Below are 23,674 nucleotides of genomic sequence, written 5' to 3'. Positions count from 1 at the left end.
CTTTACATTCTTCTCACTGCACCTTGGAAAATATTGAGTTCATAGCCACTCATCTCCATAATCAACACCATATAGCCAGCAGCCTACAGGGGGGACTGCGAGCTAACAGGGGAGGAAGATTCACACTGGCTTTACCCCCCAACTCTTCCCACAAGTCATGTGCTGCAGCCTTTTTAAGCAGAGTTTAGCGAGCCGTCCTCGGGGGGCCGATATATAAGAGACGAAATGTTTTCGTAAGTCTCAGTCTTACTCACTTTGAAGCGCCTCCAATGCTGCCCATCTCTGATAAGAAAACTTTGCTAAGAAAGCCTGTGGTCAACCATGTGTTGAATACGATATGGAGAAACGTTGTAAAAGTAGCACCTGATCCTTAGTGTTTTCTATATCGTTATTTTCAGCCATTAAAAAGTACTAGTGGCTGTTTGCTTGGCCTGTGTTAATGCTCTGGAGCTACTTCTGAATTATTCCTTATCATTAGTGAGGTGTCCTCAAACAGCTCCACAATATACTGTCACTTTTCATTGTTTGTGTGCTGGATGCTGTGTGCAGAGCTTTTTATAAACAGTGTAGGCTGCAGAGTAAAGTCAATGTTTTTCATAAAGTGAAACTGAATTTTCTTCATTATTGTTCCTGTGAGGCTCATATATATGTTTGATTGACTTAACTTGTGTTCTGTTTCATACATTGCATGTGGGCACATGCATTTCAGCTCAGAAGTTCAGCTCGACATAAAGCATCGCAGTGACAAATCATAAATTTTACTTTTAGGTCAACTTGTTACAGAGGAAGTGATTCTATGATTGTTGTTTTTCAATGACAGAGATCAGCACCTGGGACACCTGTGAATGTCTGTGTCAGTTCAATATCTTGAAATATGAATAATCACATCATCAACGTGATCTGATGATGGTTTTTGGCCTTTTTAGCCAAGTGATGCTAGCTGGCGATGACCACTGTAGCTTATCAGAGGTCGCAGATGAAGACGGTTCAACTCTGTCCACAGACTGAAGGTTCACGACCCGGCCCTCACTGGCTGCAACAGAGTGCTGGTCACCTGTTTATTCACAATTTGTTAATATTGAATGTATTGTGTGTCCGAAATGCACCAAATTGTACACAGGACTTCCTTTGGGGCCTTTAAAGGGACAGTTCACCCCCAAAATTTGGATTCACTCATTCATCTACTCACCACTGTGCCGATGGAGAAGTGTTTGAGTCTTACTTCAATTGTATTGGATTTGGCTGCTACACTGTTTACCCCTGAAACTCCAAAAGTGTTTTGTGGATTCAAACACTTCACCCACTCCTTCATATGCATAGTGGTGAGTAGATAATGGGTTTTTGGGTCAACCTACCTTTAAGAATCAACATGCCAATTTAGTTCCGCCAATAAGATGAACGGAGTGAGCCACATGTAAAAAGACGTTTGTGGAATCAGATAAGTTAATAGATGAGATAATGTCAAGTATTTAAGAGTCACATGATGCAGTGTGCCACGGCAGCAGTGAGCCAAGAAACCTCACATTTATTTTAAAAACACTTCCACCCAGGTAAGTCACACTGTGAAGAAGTAAACTAAAACTGCACCAGTGACACAAAAAAAAACATCTTTCCCTTCCTTCCAAACAGCCTCGGCAGAGCCAAGTGATGATGTAGCTGGCTCGAGCCTGGCTGGAGCAGTTATCCATCTCGCCCTGTGCTGCCAGCTGTCAGAGTACACAGCTCCAGCTAGCCGCCGGTGGCAGGTGTAATCAATACGGACTCCACAGAGAGTTGCACTACCAGAGGCCAGTCTCCACTCTCTAACCCATCTCTGTCTCTCCAGGGGCAACAGTAGGCAGGCGGGCAGGGAGAGTGCGTTTGATGTCTCCTCCGGGCCAAGATGGAGCAGCCCACTGTAGCCGTGTAGCAGGGAGATGATTAATCCTGCCGATTGGATGCAGCATCATGTTTGAGGTAGAGTAGAGTGTTTTTGTATCTGACTGAGGTGGGTGTCTCACCTCCTGCAAGAAGTTGTGTTCTTACAAATACTGTATGGAGAGAATAAACTGTCACCTGGTGCTCAGGCAAACATTTTTACGCTCAATTTTTTTAAATAACTGATTTGTCATCATCATCATTCATCAAGCATATATTATACAGTACATTTAAGTTCATGATACTTTGTCAATGAGGACATTAACACCCACAAACACAACATAACTGTACAAATGGTATTTTCATTAACCTAACAATATGGTTCATAATACAATAAATATGTGAACATATGAGCAATTCAAATTACAGGGTTATATTTTACACCTACAGTAAAATATTCTGGCATGTTTTGTCAAGTTTGTGCATTCCATCAATTTTGTATTATATTTAACCTGCTTGTGTAAACCATACAAAGTCATTAGCGCTAATGATGCAAAGTACAGTGGCATCAATATACACTTAGATTACAAATAAAAATGGAATAGTTGTGTAGGAGGTTCATCATTATCACTGATTTGAAGGAACACACACACACACACACACACACACACACACACACACACACACACACACACACACACACACACACACACACACACTAGCCCCCCTGAAGGTACTCACTTCTCCACCTAATTTAAAGAGCTCTTAAAGCAAAGCAAAGCCACGGAGAAGAATAAACTGCGAATTTAAAGTCATCTTTCATTTTAATGACTTGTTGTTGCCTTTAAAAAAAAATCTTTTACTGAATGTTTTCAGGGGATCCGCGGAGGAGTCAGCTCATTTAAAATAGTGTCGATTTTGCCCGAAGACAAAAAATATATTATGTATTTGCATGTATGCATTTTTCAGCGCATTCTGCTCCATATGCTCACACTGTATAGAAGCGCTTGCAGAAGTGAAATATTTAGGTTGGGATTTCTTCTCCAAATTCGTGTGTCTTAGAGGCATTTGTACTGTAATTATCACATTGGTTGGTTTTTGCTTTTTCGCAAGAAAGTAACTTTGCTTGAGCTTGAATTGTGTTTGTTTTTCACGTTAGCGGCAACAGTTGTGATAGTTTTAAACTTGTCAGGTTGAAAGTGAACCTGCAGGGCAAATTAAGCTGTTACGTGGCCCATCACAATGGTCCGACGTTCCAGAAGAAAGAACGGTGCGAGTTCAAAAGCAACCGAGTCATCTTTCACAGGAGTTAGAGGCAAATGCTTCTGGCAAATCTCAAAATCACCTGACAAAGGCTGACCTCTGGGTTACCCCGAAGGAAGTCCGACAACAAAAGGCAGAGATACTCTTACGAGGTTAGGATTATCTCACAGATGCGTGCACCGCTTTTCGCTCCGCGTTCACACACAGACGCACCTACCTGAACACAGGCGCACATTCATAACGGGGGAGGAAATGCCTCTGACAGCCAGTCTACTCTGCAGCAGGGATGGAAAACAGAGCAAAACAAAGCTGCGTAAGACCGCTGACCATCAAACTGCTCTTAATAAGCAAAACCAATTCTACACCAACACTCCCACACTGAGGTTGTTGATGGATTCTTGCCAAAAGGCGTCTCACTGAAACATCCTTATAGGCCGTAATCGTCCTCTGTCTCATTGTGATTAATATGCACAGTGAAACATTTTAATTTGAAAAGTCACCGGTCCGTTGGGTTTCTCCGTTACAGCCATGTCAGCCCTGAGACGCCCACGCTGCTGCTGCTTCCCAGGAGAATCTGACACCAAATAGATTTGGCCAAAAAACACTCACTGACTCTTCACGTGTTTTCCCTGTTTCACCCTCCAGTTGTTCCCAAACCCTTTTTCTGTCTCTCTTTACTCCATCTCATCTTTCTTTCTTTCTTTCTTTCTTTCTTTCTTTCTTTCTTTCTTTCTTTCCGCACTTGCTCCACAAGACTATCAACAGGGAGACGGAGCCAAAGACCAATAGATTTGCTTATTTTGGCATGATTGGAGGGAGGGAGAGGAGAAGGGAGGAACAGAAATAAGGAGAGGTGAGTATCAAGTGGTGGTAAACAAGATGGAAAAGAATTCACATCACAAAATAGAATGTGTTTCTGGATCGGCCTGAAGATGTCTCACTGTGTAATATCTGACGACAGATGAAGAGTTTAAGAGACGAAAGTTGCAAAATCTGATGCTACAAACTTCCATTTATCCTCAATTTAATCTGAAACTAATTCACGTAATTCACATTCATCTTCTGCATATGCGTGAATAGGTACGTGTCTTTCTATCACTTTCACTCCCATCCTCCCTCACATCCTTTCCTCTTTCCCTGTAACCTCGATTTTCTGCCCTCCTAAGCGCCTGATCCCTTCCTCCTGACCTCAAACTAGCCGGGCCGCTCGGAGAATGATGGATCGGTGCAACACGGTGGCCCATTTAAAGTTAACTCCTCTACTTTGCAGCACGTCTGACGCAATAACCCGGCGCGACTTGGAGTATATACAAGTGTGCCAGCTACACGGGAACAACAAGACTTAAAGCTGCTCGGTTTATGTAAAATTCAGCCGGTATTTATTGGACGATATTCACAAGTTGCTATAGACAGGTTTAGGAAAAACCATCATTTGGATAAACTTCAAGGGGAATGTGTTGTTGCGCCCTGTGGCAGAATTCTGAGCTCGATGTCTCTTATTACTTCTAACTATTGTTTGAAAGCAGAGAGGCAGAGATCACACCTGTTCACATGGCATAAAAGAGGCTTATACTGGAGGGCTGTACCCGACTCTAATGTTTATACCATGCCTCCCCCCGTCCCCACAGGCCACTGACTACACTGTGGATTATTTAATAGTGCAGTATACTGATGGCAGGCTACAGTTTCACTGCCACTTTATGATCCCGAGCTGGGAAAGCCATCTTTCAGCTGAAAAGATGGCGAACGTGAGAGGAGGAGGCATCACTCATAGGGGCGAACACTGTGCTTTACGTGCCATCGCCGGTTCCTTATTCGGTTGTGAGGTGTACACAAGTCACAGGGCAAGACAACCTCCCCGTGCACATTAAATCTGGGTCTGCAGATAAATCGGTCGGAGCTCGGCCAGAGATTGCTTTGATTTATGGCGTAATTACAGAGTTTTTCTGCAGCATTGATATGCCTGGCTGTCTGTGCCTCGCTGCCTGTGTATGGTTAATAACAATGAAGCTGTCAGAACCCAGAGCCGAGCAGACAGGTCTGATGTTACCGGTGGTATGATGTGTGTGGTGGCATATCTCATGTAGCAACCACAAGTCATATAGAGGCATGTTATATTACACTGCAGTCTCCAGCATGTCTGCACATCCTGGCTGAGAGAGTAATCAGATAAGATAATGTAGTCGAGAGAGAGAGGCAGAGAGAGAGAGAGAGAGAGGGGGAGAGAGAGAGAGAGAGAGAGAGAGAGAGAGAGGGGGGAGAGAGAGAGAGAGAGAGAGAGAGAGAGAGAGAGAGAGAGAGAGAGAGAGCGAGAGAGAGAGCAATGACTATAACGCTCACTGTCAGGATGGGAGTGCATCCCGGTGAGGGAGGATCTATCTCTCTAAACACTCCAACTCACACAGGCAGTCACGCCCGATGCACACACTTAAACCCACACACCCACTCACAAAGTTGAGCCGGAGAGATGAGGCCGTGAGGTGCGAGCCGTAGACAGGGAGGATGTTTATAAAGCTGCCAGGCTCAGTGCATCTTTCAGGTTGCATTATGGGCGCTATCTAATTGGCGGCGGTGGAGGCAGAGGTGGGCCTCGTTGGAGGTTCAACCAGAGGCTAGCAGTCTCGTAGCATCTCAGCAGCTCGTATTTCACTGCGCTCCGTGTGCTAAGAGGTCCAGCCTGTCTGCTACACACACACACACACACACACACACACACGTACATGCATATAAGTGACCTCACCTGCAAATGTGCACACACCCAAATAAAAGTGATAATGACTTTGCAGGGACATTTATATCCCCGACACAGCAGTTTAACTATTTCTTTAAACAAATTCACACTGTTGGATAAACATGTACTCTGCATGTGCCAAAATACACATGGACACACTTGTCTTCATCAGAGAGGATCTCTTTTTAATTATGTTAGTTTCTTAGTTAACAAACTTTGATCAGTGTTCTCTGCTGCTAGGTCTTTAAGACCCACACTCAGAAAGTATACATGATCGGCACAGAGCAGATTTAAACAGCGGGACTTTGATAGTGGATTTATTTTAGTTATGGGTGCCAAGTGGTCGGCACCCCTAGGTAATGCATCCAATAAATGACAGACTGTGAGGAAATGCACAACAAACAAAGCTATAAGAATTTTAAATAAAACATCCAATCCAGTCTCTTTAAATCTAAAAGCGGTAAAGTTTAAAGTCTTGGTGGATATCAAATTTATGTTTAAAACTTTGACTACCCAGCCTTGTCCAGCCGCATTTGATATGAGGGGAAGTCGACATCAATTTAGAGGAATTTATGTTCAAGAAACAAATCGGTGACGACAAATACGTCTGTGGACTTATTACCTGCAGCAAACCGTCTAACAGCTTTAGGTTTCGCGGTAGAGACAATTTCAAGGTGTGTAAGCCTATAGTGTTTTATATTACAAATACTAAGTCAGTTGTACTTTTCCAATCCACAGAACAGTCTCTGGGCAAATCATGTCAAGACTGCCTTGGTGATGTAACCAGTTTCTGATGCCAACGGGAATGGTGTGTCTTTCTGCGTAATGACCTCTATCCAGGTGTCATTTTTAGATCTTGACAAGGAGTTGAGCTGTTGTTAAAACGATGTACAACAATCTGGTACACACGAATGTGGTAGGACTTGGCAGTGATGTCAATGGAACATGATGCTTAATGACTGAAACTGGAACACTGCTTTCTTTTCAATGAGTTACATAAAAAGACTCCTCTGTCTGAAATGATGATGGTGAGAAGCTGTTATTAATGTATCATTAGCCAATTAATGTTTGTGCCTTGTGAACTTCAAAGATTTTTTATATTAAAGTCACTTTAACCCAAGTCCTTTCTACAATACCTTTGATATTTTTGATGCTTTAATTTAGTTATTGTGAACTGCATTTGCAGAAATAAACTTTCATAAACCAGTATATATATATATCTGTATACTGGTTTAGTACTGGTATATGTTTGAATAAATCCAAACAGCTCTAGTTGCTCTCAGACAGTGGGCAGCAGTGACAACTGCCCCAAAACACTTGTGGCAGCTGCCTCTAAACAGTGTGGCAACAAAGGCAGCTGCCTCTAAACAGTGTGGCATCAAAAGCAGCTGACTTTACACATCAGTGGCAGTTTCTGTTGAAAACAGAAGTGCCTCTACGAGCTACCGCTGCCACGATTTGAGTTTGTCCTTACGCCAGTAATAAATAGCTCTGTGTAACGGCTGCACTGGTTCAGTTGATCCAAAAAACAGATTTGCTTCTGGCTACAAGAAGCAAATCAACATCTTCGTTATTTAATCTTCAGTGTTCTAGGAAACATGGTGAGTAGGAAAACACTCTTTAAATCATGTGATCAAAAATATCTGGAGTTTAGTTTAGCTCAGTTCAAGAAGCAGCTGCAGCTTTAATACAGGAAGTGAACACGGCGACGCTCCGAGTGACTAAAGTAGCAGAATGTGTGTTTTTCTGTGCAGCCAAATCCAATACAATTAATGTAAATGACGAGCATGTCTTCAAGTTTAAAAAAACTAAATGCCTCCATGCTGCTGTGTGTCCATGCAGAGTTATCTGTTCAGTGGGTAAATAATGAATGTACAGAATCTGTCAGGTGATTTTGAATACAGGGCTGCAACAACTAAAAGGTTTAATCGATTATAAAAATAAAAATAAAAATAACCAATTAGTCTGGTCTCATATAATACACATCACGCACTGTGGCAGCGTCTCCTAAGGTGGGGGCAGTAAACCAGCCAATCCTGTGCCTTGTTTCGCTCGCATGACGACATTGTCTCCTCTCTGGAGCAAATGTTTGAAAAATGTCAGAGAGGAATGCAGCTAATGATACATCGGAGGCAAGTCCTTAAAAGTGTGAGAACAATTCTTCAAAGAAAATAAATAAATGCACATGGTTGAATAATACTTCTCTTCTTTCCGCAGCGCGAGTGTATCTCCGTGCACGTTGGTCAGGGCGGTGTCCAGATTGGCAATGCCTGCTGGGAGCTTTACTGCCTGGAACATGGGATCCAGCCGGATGGACAAATGCCCAGCAACAAGACCATTGGAGGAGGAGATGACTCCTTCAGCACCTTCTTTAGTGAGACCGGAGCTGGGAAGCACGTCCCCAGAGCTGTTTTTGTCGACCTGGAGCCCACTGTCATCGGTAAACTGTTGTGAAAAGTAGAAACCACGGTTACTCTGATTTCCTTAAAATCAAACTGTTGAGTCATTTCTGACTGACTCTGTCTCTTCAGATGAAGTACGCACTGGAAGCTACCGCCAGCTGTTCCACCCTGAGCAGCTGATCACTGGTAAAGAGGATGCTGCCAACAACTACGCCCGTGGACACTACACCGTTGGCAAAGAGATCATTGACCTGGTGCTGGACAGGATCCGCAAACTGGTGGGTAACTTTACATCAGGAGTTAAACTTTTATTAATTTTGACAAACGTCAGACTAAATCATAATATTGTCTCTCATATTTAATCCGTCAACCTCTCTGTCTTCAGGCTGACCAGTGCACTGGTCTTCAAGGCTTCCTGGTTTTCCACAGCTTCGGAGGTGGCACCGGCTCTGGCTTCACCTCACTGCTGATGGAGCGTCTGTCCGTCGACTACGGTAAGAAGTCCAAGCTGGAGTTCTCCATCTACCCAGCCCCCCAGGTGTCCACCGCTGTGGTGGAGCCCTACAATGCCATCCTGACCACCCACACCACCCTGGAGCACTCTGACTGTGCCTTCATGGTAGATAACGAGGCCATCTACGATATCTGCCGCCGGAACCTCGATATCGAGCATCCCTCCTACACCAACCTGAACAGGCTGATGAGTCAGATTGTGTCCTCCATCACTGCTTCCCTCCGTTTCGATGGTGCCCTCAATGTTGATCTGACCGAGTTCCAGACCAACTTGGTGCCATATCCCCGTATCCACTTCCCTATGGTCACCTACGCTCCTGTCATCTCTGCCGAGAAGGCCTACCATGAGCAATTAACGGTGTCTGAGATCACAAATGCCTGCTTCGAGCCAGCCAATCAGATGGTGAAATGTGACCCTCGCCACGGTAAATACATGGCCTGCTGCCTCCTGTACCGTGGAGATGTGGTGCCCAAAGATGTCAACGCTGCCATCGGCACCATCAAGACCAAACGCACCATCCAGTTTGTGGACTGGTGCCCCACTGGTTTCAAGGTCGGCATCAACTACCAGCCGCCCACTGTGGTTCCTGGTGGAGACCTGGCCAAGGTCCAGAGGGCTGTGTGCATGCTGAGCAACACCACCGCCATCGCTGAGGCCTGGGCTCGCCTTGACCACAAGTTTGATCTGATGTACGCCAAGCGCGCCTTCGTTCACTGGTATGTGGGTGAGGGTATGGAGGAGGGAGAGTTCTCTGAGGCCAGAGAGGATATGGCAGCTCTGGAGAAAGATTACGAAGAGGTCGGAGCTGATAGTTTGGGAGAGGATGATGAGGAGGAAGGGGATTATTAAACACATGCATTCCCTTGTATTTTCCATTGTCATTTTGTTCTTAATAAATTGTGTTCGTTGACTGCAGTATTGTTTCCTTTATTTAAATTTTTTTTTCTCTCTCTCTCTCTCTCTAAATATATATATATATATTCTTTTTTTCACAGAGCAGTGGATTTGTTGCACTTTCCATTTTTGGATTTGTTGCACTTTCCATGCTCATATCAAACTGGATTGTATTTGTACACGGCAACAATCACTGGTAAAAGTATCAGTTTTACATGTTAGATATTTTACACAACTTAACATCTAGAATAAAATGTGTCACCATTTAAAAGATGTAATATGCTTTGATGAGATGATGCTTTAATTATGGGTGCCAAGTGGTCGGCACCCCTAGGTAATGCATTGCAGGAGGAATTTTCTAGTTGTATTTGCAATTGCATGTATATGTACGCACACACACATGCAGCACAAGTAAGAATGTATAATAAAGTAAATTATTCAAGTAAATCTAAATATAAAATGGGTTATTAAGCTCCTTAAACACAGAGAGAGAGAAATAAACTACATAGTGATTAATTGGAATGTTCACATTGTGGCTCAGGAGGTAGACAGAGTCGTCCACTGACCAGAAGTTCGTTGGTTCCATCCCCTGCTCCTCCAGTCTGCATTCTGAAGTGTCCTTGGGTAAGACACTGAAATCTAAATTGCCCCTGACGTCCGTGCCGACGGTGTGTGAATGGTGTGCGACAGTAAAAGTGCTGTGTATAGAAGCCCTGTATGAGTGTGTGTGTGTGTGAATGCAACTTTTAGTGTCAAGCACTTTGAGTGGTTGTTAAAACTGGGAATATAAATACTGGATATAAATACAGTCCATTTACACTGACATTTATGTTTACAAGTTCAGACGTATTACAAGGGATTCCATACTGTTATAAAGCTTGGCCAATTTTTTTTTTTCCACATGTTTCCAATTAGGATTAATGTAGATGAATGAATGAATGAATGAATGAATGAATGATGTTGAAGTAGATTGTCCCAAAGAGATGTTCCTCAGTATTTCAGTGAATAAGGATGAAGAGATTTCCGACAATAAGGAAGATGAAAGCCCTTTCATGTGTTGTGGGCTTTGACTGAATGTCTCGAATATTCTCGAAAGCGCTGGGAAACTCAGACCAAGAGTTTACATATGTTTACATATTTACAGTTTACATGTAAGTCTGGTATATGTTTGTATTAAAGTAGCATTGCATCTTTTAGCATAGCAAATCATTCTCATAAACTTCTATTGGATTAGGTCAATCTTCTTTGGTGGAACATGTGGCATCTCAAGCTCAATAGATCATGTAAAGATAAATTAAGCTGAAACAAAAATTTGAAAATACAGCAATAATTGATGAACTATACTCAAGATAGCAATTTGGAATTTAATAAAAACAACCTATCAAAACATGTTATGTCTATATTGTCTATATCCTTATTTGTTTTTTGCATCGTAAAAATTTGATTGAGTTTGTTTATCGGAAACAATTTAGAAAAAGATAGATTTTCCATTGCTTTTTTCAGTTATATTATGCAGCTAAAATAGGCAGAAACACAATATTTTACCGTCACTTATAAAAACACATTCATTGGAACATACATCATACATACACAGATTATTATGAATTGTTAGAGCCCTTCTCTGTACAACAGATCTTGACTTATCACCACGTCCCTGCAGGAAGTAGAAGATCCTGCGAGGCCGTGATGATGATGATGATGATCTCCTCCAGACAAAGCTTTGGACCCCTGGGCCATTTTCACACACACAGACATAATTTGGAAAGATTGTTTACATCCCGAGCATGGCTGAGTCCACAGAAGTGCTTTCAAATCACTTGTTTTTTTGTTTTTTTTCCAGAACAGCTCTCTGTAAAAAGCTCCAATAAAACACCACAACAACAGAAAAGTGGTTTATTTTCCTCCTCTCATCTCTTTTGGTTTGCAAGCAATAAAAGTGTACTTTAACAGCCCGGGGTTGTTGAATATATCGCCCAGAGACATGAGTGGATACTCCACTTGGTTTATATACAACCATGTCTGCGAACACTAACAGTCATATAACAGCGTTTTAGAGGGGCTTCATTTCCCTTACGCCGCGCGGTAACGCGGCACCTGCAGTTTATCCACGTTAATGAGTGAGAAGCTCAGTTTCGGGGGCAGAAAGCGGCAGATTCATGTGGATGAAAACGCGAAGAAGCAGATAACATCTCACACTTTTACTAATGAGTGCGAGTCTGGTCTCCGAGCCACACTCCCACCTGTAGGAAGCAGTCTGCACATGTTGAACTGAAAAGACTTCAGTGCGTCCGCCACATTCTCTTTTAAGTCAGATTCTTCTCACTGCCTTGTTTGAACTTCCACAAGATATCATTTTTTTAGTCTCCAGTAAAATATCTCCACTCTATACCCTCTTCACCTTCCTTTTTCTGTTTCTCTCCATCAGCGTGTAAAAGTCTGCTCTACTGCGAACTGGCCGGCTCCATCTGATCACTGGGCCGAGCGGATCCCACTGCGACAGACTTGAGGGGCTCCACTGTGTGATTAAGCAAGCCTCGGCTCCACCAGAGGGCCACCGGAGCAGATGTTCTCATTAAAAATGCAGGCGCTGTGAGTGAAGGAGATTGCCTTGTTCCAGGCAGAACCTGGCCGGAGGTTTAAAGCTCTAATTCCTCTCACTTGTAAGGACGAGCCAAGTTTCAATGCCTATACACCCTGTAAGCAACGTGGCAACCACAGAAGAAGAAAATGAATTATTCCATCATGCATCAAGCTGTTTTTTTATTCTCTTTAATTTTCTGTTAAAAGGAAAGACAGGATCGCTTTCGTTTGTGCGTTAAAAAATTTAACTCAAGCTGTAGGAGTGCGGATTTTGAGGTTTCCCACTGTTTCAGGCGTCCTCGCTGCCGCTTTTAAGAGCTCATTAGAGCGTGCTCGTCGAACATCTCGTTTTGGTGAGGGAAGAAAAAGAGAAGCAAACATTTTAGCATTTTCGGCTCAGCGGTGAAGTGCAGATGACTAAATATGAACACTCTGGGTTTTTGGGGCTTAGGAACAAGCTGCTGATGACAGCTTGGGATATTCCATCCTTTCCAGCTGGCACCTCGACGGAGCCCGGTACAATTAACATGAAACTGCGGAGCACTAAAAAGTGATGCAGCACTCCAGAGGGTACAACTACACCTATAGCACACAGCTGGTTAATAGAATCAGGGATATCCATCAAAAGCTTGTGTAAACCCACAGCGAGACAGCAGTGGTCTGAAATCTTTGTTGAACCATGAGGATAATCCCCCGGGCATTAAATATTGTCAACACAGACACAGTTTGGCCTGTAATGCTAAAGTTGCTGGAAAGTTAACGGGGGGATTTGTGTGATCTGGTGGGACATTCTGGTTTTCATCAAACAACAGACGGCGGGCGGGGGGTTTGATGCTGCGGGGTTACACGGGAATGTCGGTGTGAGTGTGTTTATGTGTGCTTACGTGTACCGATACATGCTCGGCGAGAGGCCGCGTGGTGCATATGTGGGAGGAAAGGTTACTGATGGATTATAGTCCTCACCTTTGAGGCTGACCCCATTACTGCCCTTCACCTCACCCTCCCCTCGCCTTCGTCACCAGCTCTAATCTCTCTGTTCTCCTTCCCCTTCCTCCTCACTTTGGTCCCGCTGGCCCAGCACACACACACACACACACACACACACACACACACACACACACACACACACACACACACACACACACACACACACACACACACGTGCACTGTTAGGGTTGAAGTGTCAGGAGGTAGAGCACACATTTAACTTGACATGCGTGTCAAACAGAGGTCCTTCCCTTCTGCTGGTGGCTGCAAACCAGATACGTCCCAACATTACTTCACAAAAGGGAGGAGGCGCTCAGATTTGACATACCCCACCCGCTATCTCTCCCGTTTCACAGATCTGGGAACAGAGTTTCAGCTGCGTGTCACAGCTGTTTCACTCACACGTCGGGAAGTGTGTGGATAAGGCCGGCAGATATTGAAGTCTGTAAAAACTGAAAGATACCAAGGGCGAGGGGACGTTTTAAAATGCCTTCATGTGCTTCAGCTTTTGTTTTTCTTCCTCTGTGCTCAATTTGTTGCCTTGTTTTATTTGTCTCCAGGTATTTCTGCAGACCGTTCTGGAGAAAACAGTTAATCAATCAAAGTTTAAAGCAAGAAGAAACTGCTGCTTGCTCTTGTGAGGCCGGCGAAAGGTCACGAGAAAAGAAATAATGACTTCATAAACACTTTAGTGAGCTGAATTATGGGAAACCTTGAAACAAACTGCGATAGTGGCCCCGAATGAAAGACATCAGCATCATTCGGGAAGATCTCTGAGAATATAGCATAGTGTAATGATACAAGCACATACACACACACACACACACAGGCATGTACACAAATCTACACACAATTATAGACAGATTTATAAACATGCAATCAAGCAATCTGGATGATGCTCTGTAATGATTTACCACGGCAATATGAGCTGGGAAATACTGCCAGCCCTTTTACATAATTCACTTTTTTCCTCCTAAATATGGTACTGATGTCACTGTGCAGATTATTGAGGAGGGAGGCGGTTCATTATGCCCGGCCGTATCTCTCACTTTCTGTCTGCTGCTCAAGTGCGTTGCTCCGAAAACCCATATAGACCATAAAACAAATGCCAGTTGTGTAGAACAGATTGTGTTGTTAAAGCAAACATTGTTTGTAACGTTTGAAGGCAAGCAGAATTTCAACATAAAAAGAGCAATAACCTGTATGTTACAAAGATTTATGTATCCCTGGATGGCGTGCTCGCTCCATGCTGAGGATTGCCAGGTAGTAAATTAGGAAATGCCTTTTGGCAAAGAGTGTACCCTCAACCCACACGCGCACACGCACACACACATACACATACACACACACACTGTATCGTATTCTTACTCTTAGGTTTACTTGTGAAGCAAAATTGCCAATATGTACTATTGCATGCACAGGGAAACACGCAAGACGAGTGTTAGGAATATACAGGCAGCACACACACACACACACACACACACACACACACACACACAGTAACCAGATTCTCACCCCACCCTTAACCACAATATATTCCTTTCTTACGAGATGAGTTTTCACAGTCTTTTTTAGGAGCCCATGACGTCACTAAAAAAGGGGATTACAATCACAGGCTGGAAAAACACTCATTCCTCAAACGTACACACACACACACACACACACACACACACACACACACACACACACACACACACACACACACACACACACACACACATGCAGACTGACATGCACACAACTCTGGGAAAGACGCCCTGATGACACTTGATGTGGGAGAGACATGTTAGTGACACTTGGTCAGGTTTTGAAGAGTTAATGTGAACTGGGAGCTGGTTGTCTGTCACACACACACACACACACACACACACTAATTCCCAGTATGACTATGCTTTATTGATGGAGAGACAGGGCTGCATATCTAATGGCGTTAGCGAGGGAACGTGAAGAGGCTGCTGGGTATGATCCATTTATATGCATGCTAATAACGGAGCACATTGGGTCTGGGACGAGCAGGACGATCTCTCTATAATCGACCATCCATCATTAAGATGTGCCTTTCCCGTCAGACAAAGCGCATCATTACTCTGCACACACCATGGCCACACAAACACACACACACACACACACACACACACACACACACACACAAGCAAGCAAGGAAGCAAGCACACAAGCCCCCAAAACACTTTATCTGCAATTGTTCATTTCTTTCATCACTTCTCCACGCAGTGTGTATTTGTATCAATCAGTGAGAATCAGCCGCACACAGTGGAACTAGTGGAAGTCGGCTAACTTTAACGATGGCACAGCTCTGTTCAAAAGGGCCTTTGTGAGCCAGACTGCGCTTTCAGTAATGAAGCATGAGGCAGAAGCTCGCTCCCCTCTGTAAAAAACGATGACCTGAAACTGCACACACACACACACACACACACACACACACACACACACACACACACACACACACACACACACACTCACATATAGCTCATGAGATCACTGTGGAGCTGTGAAATCCGCAGCACAATAAATGTCACCCACGTGTTGTGAGAGAGGGTGGCCTCAGGGGTCCTGCGGTGGTTTGGGGGTCAGGGTTGAGGTTAGGGTAGCTGGTCTCCTGTGGTCCGGTGCCAAACCTCAACACCCTGTGTGCTGCTTGCACAAGAGGACCCGGGTACCGAGGTGTGGCTTTTCATCCGAGGGCTGAGAGAACTGTGGGGCCCTTTACGTTCGAGGAATGCCACATTTCACATTTTAGCCACTCCGTACACCTCAGCTACCACAACAGAGAGATAAAATGATAATGAGATTAGATTAGTTGAGTTTGATGGTGATTTCATCCACTTTTTTCAGGGTGGTCTCTGGTGCTGGCATCCTCGTTATCTTTTACACTTGTACACAGAAAGGCCAGTTCAGGAAATTATAACTCTAGTAATAATCTTGCTCAGCATAATTTGCAATTCATTAAACGTGCATCAACTTAATGAACCAGTTGTAGAGAGATTTGTATCTGTATTTTTAAGTATTACGGCCGTATTGAAGAAAAATATTGTAATGTTTCGGGCATAAAGTGACAATTTTACGAGAATAAATATAAACATGATTTTATGAAAATAAAGTGGCAATTTTAGGTAATATTTTAGAGGAGGCATATCACAGCCATCAGCCTCTCGCCTGCGTTAAAATGAGGAATTTATTCTTTAGTGTTGGTTTCACAAATAACAAAATACTTCATCTTTTGGCTGATCGCAATATTGTGCAGGAATCAGTGTCTTCTCCAAAGAAAGAACCACACAGATTTAGAGGAGGTTGCCTGTTATGTGGAGGAGAAAATGTTTGGTGGTGGGCGACTGTGAGTTTATTGTTGTTTACGTCTGCGTGATATTCAAAAGGGTTTCATAATTTCACAATAGTCCTGGTAAACACGATTTTGGATCCAAGAGGAGTGAAACTCTGGCAAACATGGGTTCTACTGCTTATTGCTTAAACTTTTTCTTCTTTATACATTAAATTATAACTATATACTCGTTTTGACCATTATCAGAATTACGACTGTATTCCCTCCATCGCAGTATTTAATCTATACTATACCAATTGTTTCTGATGAGAAACAATTGGCTAAAAGAATTACCTTCTCAACAATTTATACAGAACATAAGATAACTTTCATAAAGTTTCTTGATTTTCTTACATTTCACATCCTCTTATTTCAGTTCTTAGGTCATAGTGTTTTGCAGTGGCCTGATTTTGTTGTGAGAAATCTACTTGGCAGATGCTTTCGCTTCATATTAAATATTTGATGATCACATTTTTCTGAACCGTGTTTTGCTCGTTAGTGAAAGTCCTGAATCGTAAACCCATGACCTAAGAGGACGTTCAGACACTCACTCACTTACCTCACTTTTGCACACACTTATGCATGTGTCATTACGTGGAAACCCACACGCACACAACCTGCCTGCACCCACTCGCACTGAGACCTACATATGGCAGACTGTGAGCGGGCGAGTTGGGCAGCTGGCCGGTGTTAAATTGGATCCCTTGGTTCCCCACTGTTCAATGGGACTTAAAGCCATATTAAAAGGCATCTCCTACAGTCCCGCACCAGTGGGAGTGCATGGACAGTGGCCAAGGAAAGCAGCCCGGTGCCAGCCACACCCCTGGAGGACTGCATCTGCTCTCACACCGCACCCTGGCCCCTTTATGTTCAGCATGACATATCGTCCCATGCACCCATATGCCAGCGGCACCAGGCTACATGTCCTTTTAACTCCGGACCATGGCGCACCACATGGGCAGTAAAGTTCAATGAGCACGACCCTGATTGTGTGCATCAGTGTTTTACGGGACTTTGTGAATGTTTTTGTGGACGGACCTGGGAGATAGCGCGTGTTTATGCATGCACAGACGACCTTTTACCATTTATGGATCGGCATATAAATGCTCAAATCACAGTGTCTGCGGTGACTTGGCGATCTCCTCCCTTCTTTTCAGAATTTATGTCGAGCATTATTTAATCTCTGGAAGCGCCGGCAGGAAGAGGGAGTGTGTTTGTGCTTCCAGTGGCTGCTCGACACTGGCCACCCCGTTTGGTGCAGATTGCGTGGGCAGATGCTATTTTATGCGGCCAAGCTCGTTTTTTATCGCCGGCTTGTACTATACACCAGTGACATAAAGCTAGCGGTGCAGCTATGCCTGAAGAAAGTGAGAAGGGGAGCTTGCGGAGTCATTTCCCTTTGTATCTCGCACATAATTGAACGGGTCCTATTTCTTGCCAAAACAAATGCGGCGGCTACAGTTCAGAGGTGATTAGTGAAAAGAGCAAGAACGCTCAAACTACTCCACACGAGGGCAGTCATCTGCGTGTTGAAGATCGACGAGAGTGTGTGTGTGTGTGCGTTTCTGTGTCGGGCCCGAATCAGCATGCGGAGTTGTGAAATGCAGGAGTGCAGCTGAAGAAAAGCTGTCTCTCAAACTGCCACTTTGGCTGCGGCCCTGGGAGAGCAGGAGGGATAATGGGAGTCGTCTAATAAGTTTGTTTGGCTTGTTAGTGTGATTGTTTCCTCACAAAGCTAATTAACTGTCTCGGCCTTAGGGACCCTCTGTCCTATATCCTCCTATCACCACCCATCCACACACACACCAACGCACACACACGTATATTCACATTCATCCATCCATCCCCACCTTGCTCAGCCCCTGAGCCTCCTCCTCTCTCGCCCGCACCAGCGGCAGCTCTCTGTCTCTCTGTCTTTGCTTCCTGTCATGTGTAAATTGATGGAGGGTCTAGTGATTGTCTGTATGGTCCCAAGGTGCCTTTCCCCACTACACAGGCATCCTCCGGATTCTTCCTGGTCCACAGTTGATTACGATAAATCAATCTGAGGGGTCAAACACTTGGACTGGGGCGCGATCATCTCCAGTGGCTGTGGGGGTAAGCCGGGCCCAGGATAAGAGGGCGTTTCCTGGAACCCCTGTGACCCCCTCGACCACTCTCGTTTCCGTGGTGAGACCTTCATTAAGGGACAAATCTGTTCCCGGAGTAAAAAAAAAAAAAGAGAAAGGAAGGTGGGGGTGGTGGAGGTGCTTGTTTTTCATCAGATCTCTCTCTCTCCTCTACCTCTGGTGGCCTTATTTCTCTGTCTGGTAGGGCAGGCGACTGACAGGTTACGGCAGAGCAGAGCAATAACGCCATCCCCCCGGCCTGTATAGCAAATAATGCCGGAGATTTAATCAATGGCCAGGAGGAAAAGCAGGGCCAAATCAATAGAAGCCTGGCTGTTTGCTCCCCCGGCTTTGAAGGTGAATCCGGGCCTTGCTACATAAATTGGACTAATTGAAGAGCATGCTCGGAAACAAGCCCCTTTACAAAGCATGTCTGTGTCAGCGCGATACTTGTATGTGAAAATTCATCAACCCAGATGTGCAGGGACTGAGATAATAAGCCGCCATAAGCCCGGAGTGAGAAGTAGCAGGGATAAACACAATATTAGATGCATGTGATCTTATAACATCCGCACCGCACTCATTTAGGTGATAAGCGTGGGTGTGCTGCAGCGTTTACAGCGAGGCCACTTGATTTGGCTTGTGGAATTATGGCTCCCACTTTATTGTCTAAGTAGTATGAAAGGGTATGTTTTATGGCACCATGTATCAAGTATGCTCCTCATTTATCCATCACAGGGAGGCACCGATGATCTATGTTTCCGTACTGTACGGCGCCTGCGAGTGTTAAAAGGGCCCCTTGCATGCTGAGCTCGGGACGTATACCCAGTGACAGTGATACATCTCATCAGCAGACACAACAAATTAAAAACACTCACCCATGAGACACGGCCGTTCAATAAATTGGCCTTATTTTCAGGGGGAAAATGGCGCATTCCCGGCGCAAAACAATCAATCACAGTAAATGACCCTGCTATTCACAAATCTGTCAGAGTGGAGCATCGCTGTATTAACCGGCGGACCCATCGGCTGGTGAAGTTGAGATCTTCCCTGAGACCTCATTCCATCTCGGGTCCCCCATGGGGGTGGGGCCCCCGAGGTCTGAGTCCTCGCTCTGGCCTTAATTAATAAGTTTTGTAGTAATGGGGAGAACAACAGGAGGTGTTAACCCTGTTAGCGGAGTGGCATGTTACAGCATTAGGCTCCTCTGAAGGGAGCAGGGGAAGGGGAGAATTAAAAGATCCCCGCCGCGGATTGGGCTCGCAATGCACCAGGAAGGAGATTTGAGCCCAAATGAAATGATTGTATCCGATAGAAATCGATAGCAATCCATGGCTTCCTTAATCCCGCACTGGCTCCCAGATCACTCCCCGGTGCAGGCAATCTCTCAGCCATCATTACGACGCGGGGGATCGATAGTGGGCAGCGAGGCCTCCGGTTAAGTTTCTGGCTACGCTGCAAAAGTCCGGGAGAGGAGAGTAAAGGAGACGAGAGACGAGACAGGATGATGAGAGAGGCAACAGGGTGTGAGTGCGGCTCATGGTGTCTGACAAAGTACAAGCACACTGTTGTTAGAGGTAATTAACAACAGAACACAGCAGAAAACAGGTAATCTACCTCGCCAACAGAAAAAAAAAAGAAAAACAATTTTTAAATCCTGTCAAGGCTCCAAAAGCACAAAATCTTTTGTCGTGTTATTATCTCACAATTGGGGATTTGAGTTTAGCGCCAAGCAGATTCCGCTTCAAGAGATGGATGATAAAGCTTGGAACGGTGCTTTATGGCTGTAATCAGAGCAGGTGCACATCATCTATCAAGACATAATAAAATTTTACAAAGTGCTTTCTTGTCTGCGATCGTCCTGACGTTCTGTTGCAGCCGATGAAGGGGACCATCTCACATGCCTCAGCGGAAACATCTCAGGGGATCCGAGTGACGGGAAACAGGCGTGAGTTATTACGAGGGATTTTGGGTTTTGCAGTGATTGCATTCATGTGATGTAAAATAAAACCCAACAACAATTAATCTGAACCTTTTGCAGAAGTGCAGCAGCATCTGCAGGAGAAATAAAGAACCCTCCATCTTGAAGTAAATAAAACAACTTTGATGAGATGCTCGTGCACGGGGTATTTGTCGTGCGTTTTCCTTCTTGAAAAATTAATTGGTGTGTTTATCATTAACATCAGTGGCTTTAACAGCAGGAGGATCCATCGTTAACACCGGTGGCCCGAGCAGCTGGAAGCGCGGAGAGAACGCCGTCGGGTTGCAGCCTCTCCTCGCAAGCGCTTCGCAGTCAAGTCACAGTGTCTGTTTAAAACCCCTCAATTAAAAATGGCGAGTTGAGCGCCGCTTTAATGATAGCTGTGATTTTAATCAGCGGCGCGGTATTCCTCGTAGGTCCTGGAGGTCTGGAGGCCTCACTGCACACATCAACTTATCGCTTTCTTAAAGCCCCCTTTCTAATTTCCCACCTCTGTCAAAGTCTGCTCTGCTCCCCCAGCGCTCTTCACCTCCCACAACAGAGCTCGCTGTTAGGTTGTACATATTGAAAGAAAAAAAAACACACCACAAGTAATTAATTCTATTAGCATTAATATTCCACTCATGAGCAACAAAGCCAGGCAGGGAGAGCAGCTACAGGAAGTGTTGGTGATGGAAAGCATAGTAAGGGGATATGAGTGGGAAGATAGATAGATAGAAGGAGAGAGGGATTGTTTACTCTCTCCCTATTCTCTATCTTACTGTCTTTTTTCCTTCCGTCTCTCCTCCTCTCTGAAGAAGCCTGCTGGTGCGAAGGAACTTCTCCCAGCAATTAAGAGGGGCCGCAGACGCTCAGCGTAATTACCGCCGCACATTGCTGCTGTCACAAAACTCGGCTTGCCCTCTGGTCATAAAAAAACACACTGAAGAATATTTAGAAATGAATTATTCAAAGTGATTGTTCGCACTCAATTATTCATGGGGCCCCAGCGAAGGGAGATTTGCATCTCAGCGCTGTAAATATTATTAATCTTGCCAATTACAAAATTCTCTGCCGCTCCAAATTCTTCAAATGATGTTCCAAATGTGCGCGGCATTTTGCAGCCTTTAATGTTTAAGTGGCTTGAAATGAACGTGCTGCAACTTTTACAAATCATCTGGAAAACAAATCAAGTCCTGCAGAATGAGATTCTGTGAAACGCAGTTGCGCCACAAAAAAAAACCCAACTACCAAATGTTAACAGCCCAAATTTACTTAAAGTGGAAACAGACAACTTTTTTCAGCTAAACCCAGTGTTTCCAAGTGGTTTTAACTGTCGGTGCCACTGATGCAAAGACCAGATCACAAACATGGCCACGGCTGCTGTCAGTCAGGCTCTTGTGTAAACTGTAAGAATCCAAATTTGAAGTAGATGCACAGAGCTCAGTGAGTAAAACACCTGGTTGTATTAATAAGTTGGCAGGTTTTGCTACTGTATAAGTCTGCCATGATTCAGCCCAGAAACACAAAAACAGAAAGTAGGAATTTTATACCAAAAACTAGGCTAACGCCCTATCTCGACAAGTCAAAGCAACGTTTGCCATTGATTATATAGATTGTGGTGGTCCGTCATACTTTAATTTGTCCTGCCAGAGTTTTATATTGGACTCAAAACATTTTTTCCCACTTCTCATTATAACATAAGAGATCTATAACTTGGTGTATTGCTCTGCTGCTGCATCATATAGCTGTCTGCAGCACTGTTTGCCACATCTTTGCACTATCATCCGTAAAGTTGTTACCGTCCACACAGACAGTCAGACCTGGTAGTTTTAACTGCAGTTGTGCACGTACCCACAAGTCTTTCACTATTTAGTCTGTATACCTGCGTGCATGAACACCCCCACGATCATAGATTGAATAAATTCTGTGGGAAATTCTGCAGAGATATTGAAATAAAATTCCTGGATCCATCAACATTGAATTGGTTCTTCCCTGACCCATTTCAAGATTCAAGATTTGTCTTATCCTGCCTAACTGACAGACAGACAAACAAAGTGAATACATAACCTCCTCTGCGGAGGCAATTAAGCTTTTTGGAAATTATCAAGAGTCTAACTGAAGATTGGTGAAGCCTTTTAACAGCTTTTTAATCAACCTTGTGCACAAAATGACGACTGTAGGTTTTGTCCCTCATCACTTGACAATAAGAAGGGATCTCATCTCTTCACGTCCATCATGAACAGATTATAACACAAAGCAAGACACATTTCTCTCGACTATACTTGAAAACCTGTGAACACATCCTTCAAACAAGCCAGTTTTCCAAAGAGAACAACTTGGGAACAAAACAGCTTGTGCTCCTGCTGCCTTCAAACCACACAGTTTCATTATAACTGGTTTAAGACAAACAGTCTCATTAATTCAGCTGATGTAGGATTTCTGCTTCCTCATACAGAGAATATGTCATTAATACAGGTAATTATGAGGCAATTTTGCAGGAGCAGGTGCAAAAAACTCGCTTACAAAATACATATACAGAAAAGAGTCCTCATCTAAAGCATGAAAATAAATGTATTATTATTAATAATTAATTAATAATTATCTATACCTCTTATCCTTTTTAAGGGTCCAATTAACTTTACCACAATCTGCATGTGAGCTGTGAAGGAAGCTGAAGAACCCACAGAGACAAAAGTTGTCTTTGAAGGGTTCATAACTATTGTAGTTCACAATATGATGTCATCTGCTGTAATTGCATTTTAAACAGGCGGTCAAATGAGCTGAAACACCTTCTGAAGGTCAAACACACAAGTTGAACTGCTTATTTCACTTGGCTGTGCTGTAATATGAACACAAATGTACATTAAAGCTGCAGAGAGAATATCCCAAACTGAGGAGGAACACAGGTTTGAGAGATGAGAGCTTGAAAACATCGTCCTCCATATTCACTAATTCACAAAACCAATTGAACACATGCTGTGTGTTTAAAGTTAAGATGAGAAAGGGAGATTGCAGTTAGATATAGTTATTACATTTTT

The 23,674-nt window shown here is 43.9% G+C and overlaps 1 protein-coding gene across 2 annotated transcripts; it reads left to right on the top strand.

Moving 5' to 3' along the window:
- Window positions 1-1,817: 1,817 nt before the first annotated feature.
- Window positions 1,818-9,677, top strand: LOC118117076 (tubulin alpha-1C chain). 2 transcript variants are annotated; one of them, XM_035169150.2, is made up of 4 exons: window positions 1,818-1,956; window positions 8,069-8,291; window positions 8,383-8,531; window positions 8,639-9,677. In XM_035169150.2, the coding sequence occupies exons 1-4, from the start codon at window positions 1,948-1,950 to the stop codon at window positions 9,614-9,616; spliced, it is 1,359 nt and encodes a 452-aa protein (XP_035025041.1). In that variant the 5' UTR covers window positions 1,818-1,947; the 3' UTR covers window positions 9,617-9,677. The 2 variants fall into 2 exon arrangements, with proteins under 2 accessions (XP_035025041.1, XP_035025042.1); XM_035169151.2 differs by lacking the exon at window positions 1,818-1,956 and adding an exon at window positions 7,349-7,452.
- Window positions 9,678-23,674: the final 13,997 nt, after the last annotated feature.

This window comes from Hippoglossus stenolepis, chromosome 10 (assembly GCF_022539355.2).
Source record: "Hippoglossus stenolepis isolate QCI-W04-F060 chromosome 10, HSTE1.2, whole genome shotgun sequence".
Taxonomy (NCBI): Eukaryota; Metazoa; Chordata; class Actinopteri; order Pleuronectiformes; family Pleuronectidae; genus Hippoglossus; species Hippoglossus stenolepis.
This window is presented reverse-complemented; position numbering and strand designations above follow the sequence as displayed.